Genomic DNA, 19,914 nt, shown 5'->3' on the forward strand with positions numbered 1-19,914 from the left:
ATTTGCGAACTCTTTATCGCACCCTTCAGAAGGAATCAGGATAAACGTTCAGAGAGTAAATAACATCCGCTATGCAGATGACACAGTATTAATGACTGATTCGGACCATAGTCTGCAGATACTGTTGGATAGAGTTACTGAGAGTTATGAAAAAATGGGGATGAAGATCAATACTGCGAAAACCAAAGTTATAAGAATATCAAGGAACAAAAATTTACCTCTTCCAATAAATATGTGAAACACCAACAGCTTGAAGACTTAAGCCAGTACAAATATCTTGGTTGCTGGTTCAACAACCAACTTGATTAAAAACAAGAAGTCAAGAGCGAGAATAGAGGTAGCCCGACAGGGGTTTATCAAAATGAAAAGCTTATTTTGTAACAGTAGCATTAATATCAGCCTTAGATGTCATTTTCTGCATTGCTATGTGTGGTCAATACTTTTGTATGGAACGAAGGCCTGGACACAACAAAACACTGATGAACAAGTTGGACGCCTTTGATCTCTGGCTTTATAGAAGAGACTTGAAAATACCTTGGACAACCCACACCACCAAAGAATATGTTCTGAGGAGAATAGGTACAGATAGGGAACTGCTAAAAATCATTAAAGTCAGAAAAGTTAGCTACCTGGGACACATAATGAGAAACGAAAAGTACCGCCTCACGCACTGATCATCCAGGGTAAGAGTGAAGGGAAACGGGGTCCCGGTAGGCGCCAGATTTCATGGTTTAGAAATATCAGGAACTGGACCGGCCTTGATTCAACATCTTTGTTTAAAGCCACATTGGACAGAGACAGATTTGCCAGTGTAGTCGCTAACCTCCACTAAGGGAGAAAGCACCACAAAAAGAAGAACTTTCGACTTGTCATGGTGATGACATGTGAGCTATAAATTACAAAAAAAGTTTTGACAGTTTTGTGGTTTGACAGAAGATTGAATTTTTAAATGTCAAAATGGTGCAATGGTGCATCTCACTCGCACTCACATTGATAGCTGCGTCAATACGCTCCTAGCGCTCATTGTTAATAATTAAAAATAGCCGCTTAGTAATAAAATAATAACAAAAATTTCTTCAGTATCTTGTAGGGGGGTCGTTAAAATTTTATTTGGTGACTTTCGGACTTTCATAATAATAATTTTTAACTGAGTTATTAAGCCTTAAAAATGGTCATTTCCGTATTTTGCAAATGACCCAAATGATGTAAAGAAAATTGTCCTAAATAATTTTTTTTTGTGAGTTTGTTTAAAAAAATTGTTTAAACAATTTTTCGACCACAGTACCATCTGACACCCTGTGGATTCATTATTTGGTCGAAGAAGACTTCTTTTTTAGTAAGTTTGTGCAAAAAAATATAACTGGAATAATTTACCTAACGGGGGCGACGATACAGCCTAGACTAATTTGAACATATTCAGTAACATTTAATTTCTAGAATCGGCTGTTTGTGTGAATCAGAATCAACTTTTACTAAATGGCATTGGGAAGAGTATACTTTTCCTAGTTGGAGTCTACTTTTACTAGTAAATGTTGAATATAAATCTTCATTTTATATTTATAATCAACTTTTACTGAAACCAGCCGTTAGAGTCGACTCCAACTAGTTGGAGTCAACTCCAACTGGATAATCAACTTGAACTGTAACATATATATATATTGTAAATTCCAAATCACGATTTACAAAGTGTATACATTGTAGATCATGATTCGGGTTCCTAGGATGAGTTGAAGAGGAAGACGCTTAGACAGGACATGTCGGTAAAGAGGATTGATATTGGTATATCCCAAGATAGAAAATGGAGTAATATAGGGATGTCGATCCCGCATATGAATAAAGCCAAAGAGAATGGTGATGATTAACGAGACAAAATACTCAACTAGTTCTTTTATTAGAATGAGTCAATAAAAATATATAAATAACTGTACAATGTACTAATAACAATAGAACTAAAATTGCTTATTCGTTACACTTTTGTATTTTCAATACCGTTCTTCGTTATGTCTACGTCTTCAAATGCTGTATTTTCTATTCCGTCAGTGGTCTTCTTTTCCTCCACTTCGTTCCAAACTTGAGTTTCTCCAGTACCAAATACGCAGAAGATCAGTCCACAAGCAATGTAAACCGAGGATCCGATGTAGAAGACCGTGTGCCACTCGTCCAAGCCATTCTAAAAATATATAATAATAATAATAATTTTCGTTCGACACAATAATAGGGCAGTCAATGAGAGCAAGAACAGGTTATTACCTCCGAATTCTATCCTACTGCATGGATTTTAATGAAATTTTAGGAATAGCCTGAAAATATCTCCTTATTCAAAGTCTACCCTATGCCGATGTGTGCTTTTATCTTGGGGGCGGTTCCCACCCCTTCTCGGGGGTGGAAATTTTTTTAGATAGACAACTACGGAAGTTGCTAGATAACCTAATTCTAAGCAAAAACTGTTCTATATTTTTTTTTTCGAAAACTCAATACTTTTTGAGTTATTCGTGGTTGAAAATTAGCCATTTTAATTGAAATATAACAACTTTTCAAACGGTTTTTTGCGAATACCTTAAAAACAATGCATTTAACTAAAAAAATTATATAAAACATTTTTATAGCTCATAAAAAAACAAAGAGATTCGTTCCTTCTTCAATCTTCTAGTTATAACACAAAAAGAGATATGGTAGGTAAAAAGAGTTTGTTTTTTTGGTGCATGCTCAAATCAGTGTATTCAACTTGAAATAACAGAGACACGGTCGATTTTGGGTGTATAATTACCTGGTGTACCTTTTATTGTGCTTGAAAAGTCCTTTCAAATAAGCAATATTAAATGTCGATTACATTCAAACTAACCGAGATATGCTGTAAAAAATTGATGACTAACGAATTTTAAGAAAAAAATTGAGAAGTATATTTAACCCCTCATTCACAAGAATTTAAATGCATCGTTTTCCTTCTACAATACATTTGACTACAGTGTTATTTTTATGTTCAAAAAGTTGAGCGGGTTTAAAATGAATGGTTTTTGAAAAAAATAAGAACAAATTATAGAGCGCATATTTAAATTTTCTTAAAAATCTTCCTTTTTCTCAATGTAACTTGAAAATGATAAGAGATACTGTTATAAAAAATAAAATCAAAATGTTTATCTAGAAGAAACCTACATTTTTGTATGGCATCTCTTATCATTTTCGAGTTACATGGAGAAATAGGAAGATTTTTAAGAAAATTTAAAAATGCGCTCAATAATTTGATCTTATTTTTTTTCAAAAACCATTCATTTTAAACCCGCCCAACTTTTTGAACATAAAAAGAACATTTTTTTAATAAAAAAAAAACATTCCCATTTGAATATACTTGATTATAAAAAGAACACTATAGTAAAATGTATTGTAGAAGGAAAACGATGCATTTAAATTCTTGTGGATGAGGGATTAAATATACTTCTTATTTTTTTCTTAAAATACGTTAGTCATCAAATTTTTTACAGTTTATCTCGCATAGTTTGAATGTAGTCGACATTTAATATTGCTTATTTTAAAGGTCTTTTCAAGCACAACAAAAGTTATTGATAGCATTATACACCTAAAATCGACCGTTTCTCTGTTATTTCAAGTTAAATACACTGATTTGAGCATGCACCAAGAAAACAAGTTTTTTCACTTACCATATCTCTTTTTGTGTTATAAGTAGAAGATTCATAAAGGAAATAATCTCTTTGTTAGTTTATAAGCTACAAAAATGTTTTATATGGTTTTTTAGTTAGATGCATAGTTTTTAAGGTATTCTCAAAAAACCGTTTGAAAAGGTGTTATGTTTCAATGAAAATGGCCAATTTTCAACCAGGAATAACTCAAAAAGTATTGAGTTTTCGAAAAAAAATTATAGAACAGTTTTTGCTTAATATTAGGTTCTCTAGCAACTTCCGTAATTATTTAAGCAAACAATTTTCCACCCCCGAGAAGGGGTGGGAACCGCCCCCAAGACAAAAGCACACATCGGCATATGGTAGACTTTGTTTCTTGGGCTATTCCCTACTTACTGTGAAAATATCACGTAAATCGATATAGTAGGATGGAATTCGGAGCCACATACCCTCATTGACAGCCCTATAATAATATACACCGATCAAACTGAAGGAACCAGAAATGCGCATAAGCCACCTTGCTAAGGACGAAAAAATGAGCACCTGGATGGGTAAGCCTCTGCACGGGCGACATCCCAATGAGGTCAGCCAAGACTATGTCGACAATACAACGTCGAACTATTGGTTGACATCAGGAAAGATGTTCCCTGAAACAGAAGGTTCATTACTAGCCATTCAGGATAAGGTTATACCAACCAAAAATTAACTGAAATATATCGTCAAAGACTCTCAGGTCCAAAACGACAAATGCCGATATGGATGTCAAGCCCAAGAAACCAGCCAACATCTTACAGGGGGCTTACTGCCACGTATTTGCTGCAACTGAATACAAGGAACGGCATGACTCAGTAGGAAAAATGCTTCATCAAGAGATATCTATAAAGCCCGTATTATCAATACGTTCCTGAGAGCAGTGCCGGATTTAGTTGATGGACCGCCGGGGGCTAAGTCATACTATACCGCCACTCTCCAGTAGGTATAGATGCGTCTTAGGTTAACAATTCATTAAAACTATTTTAATATTATTAGGTAATTTATTACAAATATACAAAAAAGCCACAAAGACACAAACTCACAGGGGTTTCACGTTTCTCAAATATAATTTTTGACCCATTTTAAAGTGGAAAATAATCTTTCACCAGTTGCGTTAGTAACCATCAACGATAAGAAGATTCTTAGTGCTATTTCTACGTTTGGGAAGATTGCAATTATATTATTTTTATGCAAAAGCTCCATCACAAAAGTAGCACTGTGAGTTGTTGGATTTTTATACTCAACTTGGCCTATAGTGACATTATAAAATGTTTTAATTGAATACACTCACTTGCTAGAGATGTATCCAAGTCATTCGAATAAATATTCACTAATACCGACGTTATAATATATGTTATATAATTGAAATATCCACATAAAGAATTTAAACGTGATGGGAGCGACGTACCGCCTCTCAAAATTTACCTCCGGGGCTAATAGTTAAATAGCCCCCCCCCTTAATCCGGCACTGCCTGAGAGTATGCTTGAGAATGACAACTACAAGCTATACTGGGACCACACTGTACTCACAGATCAAACAGTGGCACAGACCAGATGTCGTACTAGTTAATAAATTAACAAGATAAACAACACTAATTGGTGTGGCGATACCGAACAACAATAATCTACGTGTTAAATTTACTGAAAAGATCGCCAAGTACAAAGATCTGGAAATTCAAATACGAAGACAATGGAGAATGCAGAGTACCCAGACAATACCTATTATTCTGTCTACTACTGGAGTCATTCCGAAGAGTCTCTTAGATCACACAAAACAGCTGGGTCTTAATGAATATGTCTATAAGACCAGATGCGTACGAAAATTTTTGGGAGCGACTTAAGTCACTTAGGGCTCGAAAACATGGAAAGACTCACACCAGAGCTCAATCCTTCTGATACCATAGGTATCTGGAATGAGTGAATTTTCCCCTTAGAGGGAGTGTGAGCCGTATGGCTAAATAATAAAAGACACAATAAAATAAAGAGGAAAGAAATTGAATGACAGACAACAAAAAAGGAAGAATTAAATAACGGATTCGTCATCGTTCCAACAATAATATCGTCGCCTTAGTACTATAACTTGATAACTCCAAAATTGACGTTTTTGAGATAACTAGTTTACAAGATATATTTTATTTGCCTCCATATTGTGTAAAAACTTGATAACTCGCTCCAAACGGGTTAAGTATTTATTTATGCTTAACGAAAGTTGCTAATATTCAGTAGTAAAACTTGACAAGATGAGTTATCAAGTTATTGTTTAATCGAAATAATCGTGAATGCGACATACACTGAATGCTACAACTAGCTAACTCTAGTATCTAGTTGTAGCACGGGTTTGTCTGAAACCATTGAGCCTATCACGTAATTGCTATCTCATGATTCGGTTCATGTTAATGCAAAAATTCGAGAATTGTTAGCAGATCTGGCAATCTCCATGGCGGAGGGCTAATTTTTACCAAAATAATGCTTAAAATATTAGTTTTCTTAAAAAGTTCACTTAGATGCAACTTGGCACGACATGCAACATTACCAAAATGTTAACATTATGGTAGTGCTAAAAGTTGATAACTGTACTTTTTCATGTTATTTTCCATATTGGAAAACAAATTTGCATCTTACTCTTAAATAGATCAGTAGCCAAAAAGTTAAGGAACAGTATTCTAGAACTTCAGGGCGAATTCCATATTTACCAAATTCATGGTAGCAGCACAAATATCTTTAAAATCTTTAAACCCGTTTATCTCAGAAATACTAATTTCGAGTTATCAAGTTATAGTATTAGAGCGACGATATAAACAATAAATTTTAGCATATTATACATACGTGTTGAGCTGTAATGTATCCCACGATGGCGGGATTTATGAACCCTGTTGTACTTCCTACGCTGTTGATGATACCATAAAGCGTTCCAGCGAAATTGGGAGATAGATCTTGAGAATTCTGCAAATTCGTCAATGTGGAAGCCCCGTTCATTCCCAATGAAAGAGATATCAAGACAATAGCCCACGTGACGTCACATCCTGTTAAAGTTTGTATGAATAAGAAGACTCCTGGAAGTAAGTGAGCTGCAAAATATACAATACATATTTACTTAACTGTAGTTGATTTTTTTTTTCAAGAATAAACATAAACAGTAGGTATAAGGATAAAAACAATTTAGTTTTGTCATCCGTCAGTTGTGACTTCCATCTTCAAAGTGTAGAAGTACCCAAGTACCGACAATCAAATTTATCTGTTTGTCCTTCGTCTAGTGTATGGTAAGTATTTGTTATGTGGTAATTTAAGTTGCCACCACTCAGACAAATGTTAATGACATTCGAGGATACCTTCCTTTTTTGACGAAGTAAGTCTAAAACGATATTGAACTTTTTTATACACATCATCTTCGAGTTTTTTGTCAAAATTTTCCACTTTTTCTCGTTTAACAATGGCGTTTTATCTTGACTTATTTCAGATACCCCTGAAGATGCTCTAGGAGCGAAAGTATACTTGGGCAAGATTTAATAAAACTCAGTGCTCGATATCTGCCTTTTATTTCCGTAAAATTCATATATTCGAGCATTCAACCACTTCATATTTTAAAAACAATTTAATTCGATTTTTTCTACATGTACCCAGTGCAGTGCAGTGTTAGTGTTTTTTAAGGGATCCATTACGTAATTTTTTCCATCACTGTCTTTTTTATATACACCACTGAATATGTATGTAGATTTTAAGAACTGAAAAAAACGAGCTAGAGCAGCATTTAACAATATGAAAAAGCTCCTCATAAGAAAAGATTTATCTCTTTCCCTAAAAATACGTCTAGTTAAATACTATATTTTTCCGATCTTATTATATGATGTGGAGGCCTGGACGCTGACGGAGACGCTCACGAAAAATCTAGAAGCATTCGAAATGTGGATATATCGACGCATTCTTCGTATATCCTGGACCGAACATGCCACCAACATTGAGGTAATCCACAGAATCGGAAAAGAGAACGAAATCGTGAGCACAATTAAACAAAAAAACTGGCACGCGGGCCGCATGCGGCCCGATTCTCGTTAAACTGCGGCCCCCGCAAAATCATTTCAAAAATATTGCCATTGATAACTTTTAGCTGTTCCAACCCTGTCTAACTTTCCGTAATCTTAAGAAAGTAGTTAACCTTGAACACCCACTCCCGATGAGCGGGCAGTTAGCTTCAGTCAGCTGCACGTGTCGTGTTGAATTAACATTGGCGAATAAATTGAATGTTAAATTCAGAATGAGTAGTGCCAAAAAACGCAAAATTTTCGAAGAGAATCGTACGTTCCAAGGAAAATGGGAAAATCAATATTCCTTCATCGAATTAAAAGGCAAACCTCAGTGCATTATTTGTTGTCAAGTACTGGCGGTATCAAAATAATACAATATTAATAGGCATTATGAAACCCAGCACAAAACAAAATACGACAAATATCAAGGTGAAGCTCGCAATACTCTTGTAAAAGAACTTGAAGCTAAATTGAATAAACAAAAATCTATTTACAAAACCGACAGCTGTTCAATCATCAAGCTTAGCAGCATAATATGAAGTATGTTTAGAGCTTGTCAAAAGTAAAAAAGCATTTAGAGATGGAGAAATGATCAAGCGGTGTGTCGTTAAAATGGCGCGATCCTTTGGAGTTGATGAGCTGAATACTCATGTATTTAAAAAAAATGGTCGACATAGTTCGTGATTGTTTGTACTACTCCTTAGCCTGGACGAATCTGTTGATATTACTGACAAAAATCAGCTATTAATTTTTGTTAGATGCATCAGTGAAGATTTTTGTGTAACTAAGGAACTTCTAAAACTGCACCACATGGAAGACGGACCAAAGGTATAAATATATTTGAAGCAGTTAGTGACGCTGTGAAAAATATAGGCGATTTTCAAAAGTGCTCTTGCGTTTGCACCGACGGAGCAAAAGCAATGACAGGACGCATAACGGGATTGGCTGGACTTTTGCGGGAAAATGGTGTTAACTGTGTTATGTTTCATTGCATTATCCATCAAGAGGCTCTCTGCGGAAAGATAATTAAAATCAACGATACTATGAAAACTAGTGCAGATAGTAAACAGCTTAAGAGGAGGAAACAGAGCTCAGCGACACCGAAAATGCATCTCTTTCTTGGAGGAATTAAATACTGAATATAAGGACGTCCCCCTACATTCAGAGATACGCTGGTTAAGTGCAGGTAAATGCCTTAGAAATTTTTTTCTTTAAGGAAAGAGATCTTACTGTTTTTTGAAACGGAAATTGTTATTAACACGGACGCATTTATAACAAAACTTAAGAATAAAACATTTCTTCATGAACTGGCATTTCTAACAGACATTACCTCTCACTTGAACACATTAAACCTACAACTCCAGGGGAAAAATAAGACAGTATCACAGTTGGTTGGTAAAATTGAGACATTTCGCAAAAAACTTGATTTTTTCGAGAACTGCATGAAAATAAACGACTTCACACATTTTCCCGCGTGTTTCGAAATTCGATGAAAGGTTTTCGAAATTTGATGCACTAAAACCCGATCTTGAGCTTTTTAACAATCCAATGGGAGTCAACATCCAGAACCAATCAGCAGAATACCAATTAGAGCTGTGCGAACTACAGTCCGATTCGTTTTTTCAAGCAAAGAAAAATGAAGACATTAGTACCTTTTGGAAGTTAGTCTCCAAGGATCGTTTTCCTAAACTTCGTAACTTTGCGTTGAAACTATATTCAATGTTTGTATGTACGTATATATGTGAAAGTACATTTTCTGCTTTGAAGCATATTAAATCTAAAACACGTAATCGCATGGAAAACGATTCTATTAGACTCACTACGACTAGCATATATATAGATGTGCAAAAGTTAGTAGAGGATAAACCCTTGCCTCAAATATCCCATTGATTTTTTATTTTATGTTAAATTTTAAACATAACATGTAAATTGTACACCATAATAAAATCCTTGTAAATAATATTTCGTTTATATTATTTTTTAAAATAAACTTTTTTTGAACGAGTCGAGTTCTCTGGCCCTTCATAATAATTTCAAATTTAATACGACCCGCAACGTCTAAAAGGTTGGACCACACTGATCTAGACCACATATTGAGATACGATAAGTACCGTCTACTAAAATTCATTGTCCAGGGGAAAATAGACAGTAAGCGAGGACTAGGCAGGAGAAGACACTCGTGGCTCCAAAATCTGCGGAAGTGGTTCAGGTTCACATCAGGCGAACTATTCAGAAATGCCGCAAGCAAGATCAGAATTGCCATGTCAATAGCTAACGACAGGGCACTTAAATAAGAAGAAAAAACTTAATAATAAGCATACTTACAAAATATCACGAAACTCTTCCTTATCATAGTCTTCCTCATCAGATCCTTTTTCATGATATAGTCACCGATCTGTCCAAATATTATTCCTAGTATCAACCTAACTAAATATGGCAACGCTGCTAAAATGCCAGTGTGTCCTAATGTGAATCCCAGCACCGACGAAAGGAAATTGGGTCCTGCCGTCATCAGGAAAAATAGACCCCACAGGTTACCGAAATGTAAAATCAATAACGCCCAAAATGGAATCGTAAGGAAAATATCTTTATACGGTGGAAGTCTCTAAAATAAAGCAACAGCTTATAAAATTATATTAGGTATACAGTATGATGCAAATCTATGGAATACATTCATTATTTCAGAATCATCTCAGAGGACTTTAAAAAAAATCTTAAAACACGTCTATACAATATACCGGGTATCCACTTATATTTTCCCCCATTTTAACTGCCTATAACTTCTAAACGGCTCAAGATAGAAATATGCGGTTTTCGCTGAAATGTTTTATTTTAGTAAAAGTTTTGTCTGAATGGATCGAGTTTTTTATATCGCTTTCAATTACGAAAAAAAAAAATGGCGGATTTTTGAAAAAAATTTTGTTGACTTTTTTTTAGTGGGATACCCAGTATATTTTTTGTAAATTGAAAGAACGGTCATTCACCTATCCAGCGATATAAAGTTTTTAAAATCGGTTATCAAATGACTGAGTAATTAATTTTTAAAATGAGAGGTGCAACGTATAATATATCACATAATTAAATAACGCCATAGTCCAGAAAGCCACTGCGCATCCGCTAGTAAAAATATTCTGATTCGGATTTTTTGCACAATCTTACTCAAAAAGGAACCCTTTTAACAAATTTGCATGTTGCCAGGACCAAAAGTGGGTCAAAAATTTTTTAAACGTTTTTTTTTTCGTTTTTTTCCTAAAATTATTTTTTTTGCATGGAACAAAGTTTTTTTTAGGTTTTTTGGATCATTCCAAACATAAAAGGTCTTTAGTGACATTTCTCTAATAGGTCTGGATCCCGCGTATGAAAAAAAAGTTGATTAATAGCAAGCTGAAATTTTTTTAATAGCTTAATGGTGTCTAGTCGGATAAACTTTGATATATGGGAACACTGGAACAGGGGCAGTTTTAATTGTGGAACAGGTTAAAAATTTGGAACGGTCAGACCACGAAAACGGCACATTTATTTTGTCCGACAGAATAGAATTAAACTCTCCGAACAGATATTAAACTCTCATGCAAAAATCAGACTGCTATTTATCACCTGTCATAATTCCTGTCATTTGACATATTCTACATGTTCCACTCATTAAAACGCCCATTTGGTGATAAATAGCAGTCTGATTTTTGCATGAGAGTTTAATCTCTGTTCGGAGAGTTTAAGTCTGTTCTGTCGGACAAAATACATGTGCCGTTTTCGTGGTCTGACCGTTCCAAATTTTTAACCTGTTCCTCAATTAAAACTGTCCCTGTTCCAGTGTTCCCATATATCAAAGTTTGTCCGACTAGACACCCTTAAGCTATAAACAAATTTTCAGCTTGCTATTAATCAACTTTTTTTTCATACGCGGGATCCAGACCTATAAAGTTGATAGTTTTTGACATATAAGCGATTAAAAATTGATAAATTGCGAAATTGGCCATTTTTAATCCTCAAAAACTATTTGAAAAATTAAAAATTTGAATGTTGCCAAGGTAGGTAGATATTCTTTAAACATCGATTGATGAAATCACGAAGAGTTTTTTGCAATAGAATATTCAAAACTCCTTTGTTTTTTAATTGCTAATCAAGCGTGCGCGACACTATTTTCCACCGACAGTATGGTGCAAATGAAAGGAATAAATTCGTTATTTCGTAAACCGGCGACTTTAAGGAAAAATCCAGAAACAGGTCGATTTTATTTTTAAATTATGATATTGTGGCATATATGGTATACTAGTGACGTCATCCATCTGGGCGTGATGACGTAATCGACAGTTTCTTTAAATACAAACCGACGCTACAGAACGCCTTATTTGACAGGTCTCCTAATCAACTTTGCAACTGTGAATAATTCCAGTATATATTTCTACAATGTTAACCGAAATTATGTACTTATGTAAAATGGAATTACAATAAATACTCATTCACAAAAACAGTGACAACTGTTGTGTTTTTTTTGCTCGTTACGAAAAAAGAAATACATTGATCGGCGACAATGCTACATTATAATTTGAAGTTGAAGTGTAGTATCAGTCAAGTATTCGAAGTACTACTACTACTACATGTCGCTTTATAACATTCTCCGCCGTTTACCGACTCCAATCGCCACTTCGTCCGGTTGTTACATAGGTCCTCTTTTATCTTCCTTTCTCTCAGCTCTTTGTCTATTCCTTCGCTTCAACTTTTTCTCGGTCTACCTCGTTTTCTCTTTCCTTCTGGTTGCCATTTTAGTATTTCTTTTGGTGTTCGTTGTTCATCCATTCTTTGTATATGTCCGAACCAGATAAGTTGTCTTGTTGAGTATATGTTAAGTATTCGAAGTTATTTTTACAAAACTATTTAAATCAGTATTGTCAATGACTAAAGTCGTTACTTGACCTGGTCTACAGATAGTTGCGGAACTGCGACCAGAATCTGTAGAAGGTAACGATTTCATGCATTCATACCTAATAACTAAGAAACACACAGTTTGTGATAATTATATGCGATTCAACATAGGAAACGAAACAGGATACGCTAAGGTGCATATTTATATTAATCTGTGTTACTTTTAATAAGTACTTATGAAATCGTGAATAAGTAATTATCACCTACACGTGAATTTATCTTCAAATAGTAAACATTTTTCTATATAATTTACCGGTCTTCACCTTTAGTATTTAAAATAAAATAGCGATCTTAGGTACATTAAGATAAATAAATAATAATAAATAAATAAATACTTTATTTTCTTTTAGACAGACAGAGTCTGTATAGAATTAGTCACAAGTAAATATAACAAACAAATAAACAATTTCACTACACAAACTAACAATGAAAATACATTTAAAATTGAAGAAATTCTTCAACCGAATAAAAAATGTGTGTCATCAGAAATTCCTTTAAATTTAGTTTAAAGCTTGTCAGGCTCTTACACAATTTTATATGCGTTGGTAATCTATTATAGAGTCTTTGTCCCATTATACTCTGAAAAGTATACTAAAAGATACTGAAAAGCATGAAACTGTTTGTTATTGTGTAATATTATTAGCCGCTGATAAATACAAAAAGAATATTCAGAATGTCAGAATATTGGCCATATCGCCACAATATGTAGATATGAATAGAACTGTATGGCAAGCTGAAGGTTTTGGAATAGTATATTATATCTGTATTATCATTATATTACCTGTCATCTGTATTACATCTGTCAAAATTTACCATAATTTCGACATAAAGTCAAATTATAATCTAATCTCTTCTAAGCCTTGTTTTTCTTATTATATTCTACTCTTAATTAATAACGAAAGACACCAAGAAAACAAGTAAAGCTCATGATACACCTACTATAGAAGTAATCAGGTCACATAAGCTAGCAGACAAGGAGACAGCAAACAAGTTTAAAAACTACGTTAATAACTACCTAACAGAGCACGCTGAACATGACGGTGACTTAGACCAAACTTGGCAAATACTGAAAGAAGCACTCCTAAACGGTGGTAAACAAGTATGCGGGATAACAAGAAATAACAGAAGCAAAAAGTGTACAAACTGGTGGAACAATGAAATAAAAGCAGAAGTGAAGTCTAAGAAGATAGCTTGGAAAAATTATTTAAGGAACGAAACCGCAGACAACTACCAGATATACAAACTGCAAAGAATCAAAGTCAAAGATATGGTACTAGCAGCGAAACGGAAAAGTTGGGAAGAATTCGGAAACAAGATGGAAGAAGACTACCACTCTAACGAAAAATTATTCTTTAAAACCCTGAAGAATTTAAGAATCGAAAAGGCTCCACAAACACCAAAGCAAATAAGGGACAAAGAAGGACACTTACTTCATGACAATGACCACATCCTAGAGAGATGGAAGCAATATTTCGAGGATCTACTGAATATCCAAAACGATGTAGACATTATCACAGAAGAACCAGAAGAGGTAGAGCAGGAAGACCAAATTCAAGACGAAATAACTATAGCGGAAATAAAGGAAATCATACAAAAGCTTAAGAAAGGTAAAGCGGCTGGATTTGATAAAATCACAGCGGAAATGCTTAAAAACATGGGCGACAAGGGCATTGAACTGCTAACAAAAGTGTGTAATAGGGCATGGAGTGAGAGCCAAATACCAAAAGATTGGGAAGTGGGAGTTATTCTACCCATTTTCAAAAAAGGTGACAGACGCGAATGTAGCAACTACAGAGGAATAACACTACTGAGCATCCCATCCAAAGTATATGAGAGAATACTAGAAAAACGTCTTTTACAAGAAGTTGATTCTAAAATGGAACAATCACAGAGTGGATTTAGAAAAGGCAGAAGCATCCAAGATCACATTTTTACTATCAAGAAATTAATACAAAATGCACGGAACTCAAGCACCGAGTTATACCAAGCCTTTATAGACTTAGAAAAGGCATTTGATAGTACTCCAAGGAAGGTGATTGACATATGTTTAAAAAAGAAAGGTGTGAAAATCAAACTCAGGCAAGCCATTATGAGTATATATAGACATACAAGGAACAGAATCAGAACCGATAATATGGAATCCGAAGAGTTCATAGTAAATGAAGGTCTACGTCAAGGAGGAGTCCTAGGCCCCATACTGTTTAACATTGTCTTGGATGACATAATTAAAGAAACTAGAGCAGAAACGGTAAAGTTATATGCCGGACATAGAAATTTAGAAGCAGTGTGGATCTCAGAGTGTGCATACGCAGACGATCTAGTGATATTTGGGAAAAATGAAGAAGCACTCAATCGAAATTTACAAGTATGGAACGCTGCACTAATTAAACGAAATCTGAGAATCAATAATGAGAAGACGAAAGTAATGGTATGTGGAAAAAGTAGAAAACAAACGAAGATAACAATTAACGGAAATACACTTGAACAGGTCGATACTTACAAATACTTGGGAGTACAAATAGAGAGCAGAGGAACTGAAGAAACTGAAATAAGTTCCAGAATAGAAAGTGCTGCTCGGATGTACCACGCAATCAAAAGTACGTTTCTGTCAAAAAAAGAAGTATCCCAAAAAGCCAAAGTGTCCATATACAAGACGGTGTTTGTGCCGATTTTAACTTTTGGTAGTGAAAGTTGGACGCTTACTGATAAGTTAAAATCGAAAATACAGAGCATAGAAATGAAATTTCTTAGAAGAATAATGGGTATAACCAGGTTAGACAGGATTAGAAATGAGGCAGTCAGAGAACATCTTAAGGTCCAACCAATTATAAAAAAAATTGAAGAGGCCCAATTGAGATGGTATGGACACATGGTTAGAATGAACCAAGAAAGACCAGTTAAAAAAGTATGGGAAGCCAGAAGACAAACCAAGAGACCAAGGGGCAGGCCAATGAAGACATGGGATGATAATGTAACCTCAATCCTAGAAACACGAGGAATCAGCAAAGAACAAGCAAGAAACCAAGCAAAGAATAAGAAGCAATGGAGAAAAGTTGTGCATGCAACTAACTAAAGACATTACACCCGACACCTTAGGGTAAATGGGTTTAGGATTATATATATATATATATATATATATATATATATATATATATATATATATATATATATATATATATATATATATATATATATATATAAAACAAGGCTGAAATATTGGGGTAGCAGCAATCTCAAAGAAAACTCTTTATAATAGTTCCAAGCTTTCGAAAATGTTTATTTTCATCATCAGGGAAACTACAATCATAAATAGACAGTATTTAACAAATAGGCTAACTGAAATCAATAATAATTGCTATCTTTGTGTTACCAAAAATCCAGAACACCATAGTTTCCTCTCACTAAACCAGGTGTCGAGGATCCCCAAAAACACAAAAACAACAAAAAATTGTTTTGAGAAATGCATAGTCAATACTTTCACTAAAAACACTGCACATCACAAAACAATCTTACTAAAGAGTTACTTATATGTTTGTACTTACATTATTTGAGGATGTTGAGCCTAGTTGTTAAACACTGACATATAAAACGAAATTTTGTCCTGGTACAAATCGTATATAAAAATTAAAATTAAAAACTATATATAAAAAATTGTTCTAAAAATCGAGTATAAATTGAAAAATGGTAAAATATTTTAAAAAATGATGTATGTCAAATGGCATTTTTGAAAATGTCTAACAAATGTTATATCGATTTTTATTAAATTTTGTTTGAATTCATACGGAAACGTCACTACCACTGAACCAATTATAATTATTTAATAAATGTTTTTTAAATTTTGAAATAGGAAAATTCCGAAATGAGAATAAAACAGTTTTAATCAATGCAAAGTTTTTTTAAAAGTAGATGTCTTTTTTATTATGTGATTTATATTGAAAAAATCTATAAATTATATATTAAATGAAAGAAGAATTTGAATTATTAAATTTAAATTGGTTATTTTTATCTAAGGTGAGTAAATAAGAATAAATTTCACTGAGATGTCTTACATCTGATTTTTTGTTTATTGAATTTTCTTCTTGAAAGATAAAAGCCATTTCCAAAAAGAGTCTTTTGTTATATGAGTTCTCAGAAGCTAGTACTTTAGTATATTGATAATCCATTGTATGACCCTCTTTGGAAACGTGTTCTGCTAAAGCACAACGTTCAGGATGTAGTCTAGAATCACTTTTATGTGATATTATTCGAGATGATAAAGTTCTCGAGGTGATACCTATATAGTTCATATTACAACTATGACAAGGTATACTATAAACTACATTGGAACAAGATAATGCAGGAGTTTTATCTTTCAGTCTAGTAAAAATTGAGTTTATAGATAATGTGATACTATTAGCTATTTTTATGCCACTAATTTGATTAAAGATTCTGCATAGCTTTGGTGTGATGTTTTTAATGTAAGGGAGTGAAAAATATTTAAAGTTAATGGGTTCCTGGTTTTCTGTAACATTAGGAAGATTATTTAAATTTTGGTTGTTAATACTATTATTATTTGTGTATGAGATGTCAGATGTGTTAAAAAGTAATTTCTTTATAAGGGTTTTTGGATAGGAATTGTCAGTGAATATATTAAATAATATTTTTAGATTTGTATTATGAAATGAGCTGTCTGATATTTTTAAAACCCTTGATTTCATTTGTTTTATTAAATTAACTTTTTGAGAAAATTTATGGTATGACCAATAATTCATATACCTACCTGAGCTTATTGGTTTTTGGTACCAGTCAATCATTAAGGTGTTTGTAGTAGTATTACGAATAAATTTAGTATCTAAGAAGGGTAGAGTACCATTTTCATCTTCTCTTTCTAAGGTAAATTGAATGTAAGGATCATAACTGTTGAAGATGAATAAGATTTCATCCAAGGCAATGGAAGGTAGGCTAAGTATTATGTCATCAACATATTTCTTAATAAAACAAAGGTCAAAAGGTAGTACTGGTATTACTACGTCTAACAAATCGTCCATCACATAACATGCAATAATAGGTGAAATTGTCGCTCCCATAGGAGTACCAAATTTTTGTGAATAATATTGATTATTAAAAGAAAAATATGTGTTATTAAATAAAAAGCTAATTAAATTTAAGAAGGTGTCTTTCTCAATGTTACAGAAGTTACGAATAGAAGACCATTTTTTATTAATAGCTCTTAGAGCTGCATCTAAGTAAACATTACTAAAAAGGGACACGACATCTAAGCTTGCAATAACATAATTAGGTGGAAGTTTAAATTTATTGAATTTGTTAGTAACTTCAAAAGAATCTTTTACGTAGTAATCATTATTAGTGTCATAAGCTTTAGTCAATATATCAGTTAAAAAAGAAGCCAAAAACTGTGTAGGAGCATTAATACAAGCTACTATAGGACGTACTGATAGTGTAGGTTTATGTATTTTAGGGAGAGCATAAAATTTTGGTGAAATACCACTATAACACATAAGTTTCTTTTTTGTATTAGGATCTATTTGGTTTGTATCTACTAGTGATTTTATTAATTTATTACATTTCTGTTGAATAGAAGAAGTTGGGTCCTTTGGTAAAATAGAATAGGCCTCTCTATTATTTAGTATATTTGAAGATAATTCTAAATATTGTTCTTTATATAAAATTACTGTTACATTACCTTTATCAGATTTTGTAACAACAATATTAGGATTATTTTTTAGAAAAGATTTAGTTTTAACTAGTAGTTTATGGTAAAAGACAGATGTGTTACTTTGGTACCTCCCATAATTGTGAATTTGATTAGTAATAATATTTGTAGATTTAGCTATCAGTACATTCCTTACAAGTGTATCAGATATAGACGAGGTTATGTTGTCGATACAAGATAACATATTTTTAATAGGAATGTGTATTCCTAGTATAGGTTCAATACTAAATTTGGGGCCAAGAGCCAAAAAACGAAAAATATCATCTGGTATCACAACCTCTGTTAGATTTTTTATCCAGTTTGGTTTAATATTTAACAAAATATCAACATTATCTTTATACAGCTTATCAAATTTCTTTAAGTTATTATTCTTAATTATGTGAAATTTACGGTTATATACTCGTTGTTGTTTTGATTGGAAATTTAAAAAAATTAATTCTGATGTTAAGTTAATAATGTCTATTTTAAATTTTGTTAAATCTGATTCTAATTTATTAATAAGTTTATGGTTAGATGTAATTTCAATATTTAGAACTTTAGATCCCATTTTATCACATAATCTTATAGATTCTTCAGTGTAGGTATTTTGTCTATGGATCAGTGATAGGATCGGTTTCGTACTATGTATAATGTGTGGTGGAAGTGTGCCCGTTTTTCGGCATTTTAAAAGGAAACATCTTCTGTTGTATTCATTTGCCAATTTCATTTTACTCTTTGACCAAGACTTCAATTTCTGGACTGCAATGTCACCAAATTCAATACCGATGTTCTGGTAAAACCCCATTGTCTCTGTAGTTAACAGGTATATAATATTTGCTGAAAAGTTAGCAAACAAGGCTGAAATATTGGGGTAGCAGCAATCTCAAAGAAAACTCTTTATAATAGTTCCAAGCTTTCGAAAATGTTTATTTTCATCATCAGGGAAACTACAATCATAAATAGACAGTATTTAACAAATAGGCTAACTGAAATCAATAATAATTGCTATCTTTGTGTTACCAAAAATCCAGAACAACATAGTTTCCTCTCACTAAACCAGGTTTCGAGGAAATTTTTAATAAATTTTAAATAAATTTCCTCGACACCTGGTTTAGTGAGAGGAAACTATGGTGTTCTGGATTTTTGGTAACACAAAGATAGCAATTATTATTGATTTCAGTTAGCCTATTTGTTAAATACTGTCTATTTATGATTGTAGTTTCCCTGATGATGAAAATAAACATTTTCGAAAGCTTGGAACTATTATAAAGAGTTTTCTTTGAGATTGCTGCTACCCCAATATTTCAGCCTTGTTTCCTAACTGTTCAGCAAATATTATATACCTGTTAACTACAGAGACAATGGGGTTTTACCAGAACATCGGTATTGAATTTGGTGACATTGCAGTCCAGAAATTGAAGTCTTGGTCAAAGAGTAAAATGAAATTGGCAAATGAATACAACAGAAGATGTTTCCTTTTAAAATGCCGAAAAACGGGCACACTTCCACCACACATTATACATAGTACGAAACCGATCCTATCACTGATCCATAGACAAAATACCTACACTGAAGAATCTATAAGATTATGTGATAAAATGGGATCTAA

At 33.3% G+C, this 19,914-nt stretch overlaps 1 protein-coding gene across 1 annotated transcript in view; it reads right to left on the reverse strand.

Moving 5' to 3' along the window:
- Positions 1-1,872: 1,872 nt before the first annotated feature.
- Positions 1,873-19,914, reverse strand: part of LOC126881732 (sialin-like) — an 81,107-nt gene continuing 63,065 nt past the window's right edge. Inside the window, exons 6-8 of the mRNA XM_050646194.1 lie at positions 10,016-10,295; positions 6,495-6,736; positions 1,873-2,170 (exon numbers count right to left, since the gene is read on the reverse strand). Of these exons, the coding sequence (XP_050502151.1) occupies positions 1,967-2,170; positions 6,495-6,736; positions 10,016-10,295 (726 nt within the window). The 3' untranslated portion in view covers positions 1,873-1,966. The remainder of the gene's footprint in view (positions 2,171-6,494; positions 6,737-10,015; positions 10,296-19,914) is intronic.

The sequence above is a fragment of the Diabrotica virgifera genome, chromosome 3 (genome assembly GCF_917563875.1).
Source record: "Diabrotica virgifera virgifera chromosome 3, PGI_DIABVI_V3a".
Classification (NCBI taxonomy): domain Eukaryota; kingdom Metazoa; phylum Arthropoda; class Insecta; order Coleoptera; family Chrysomelidae; genus Diabrotica; species Diabrotica virgifera.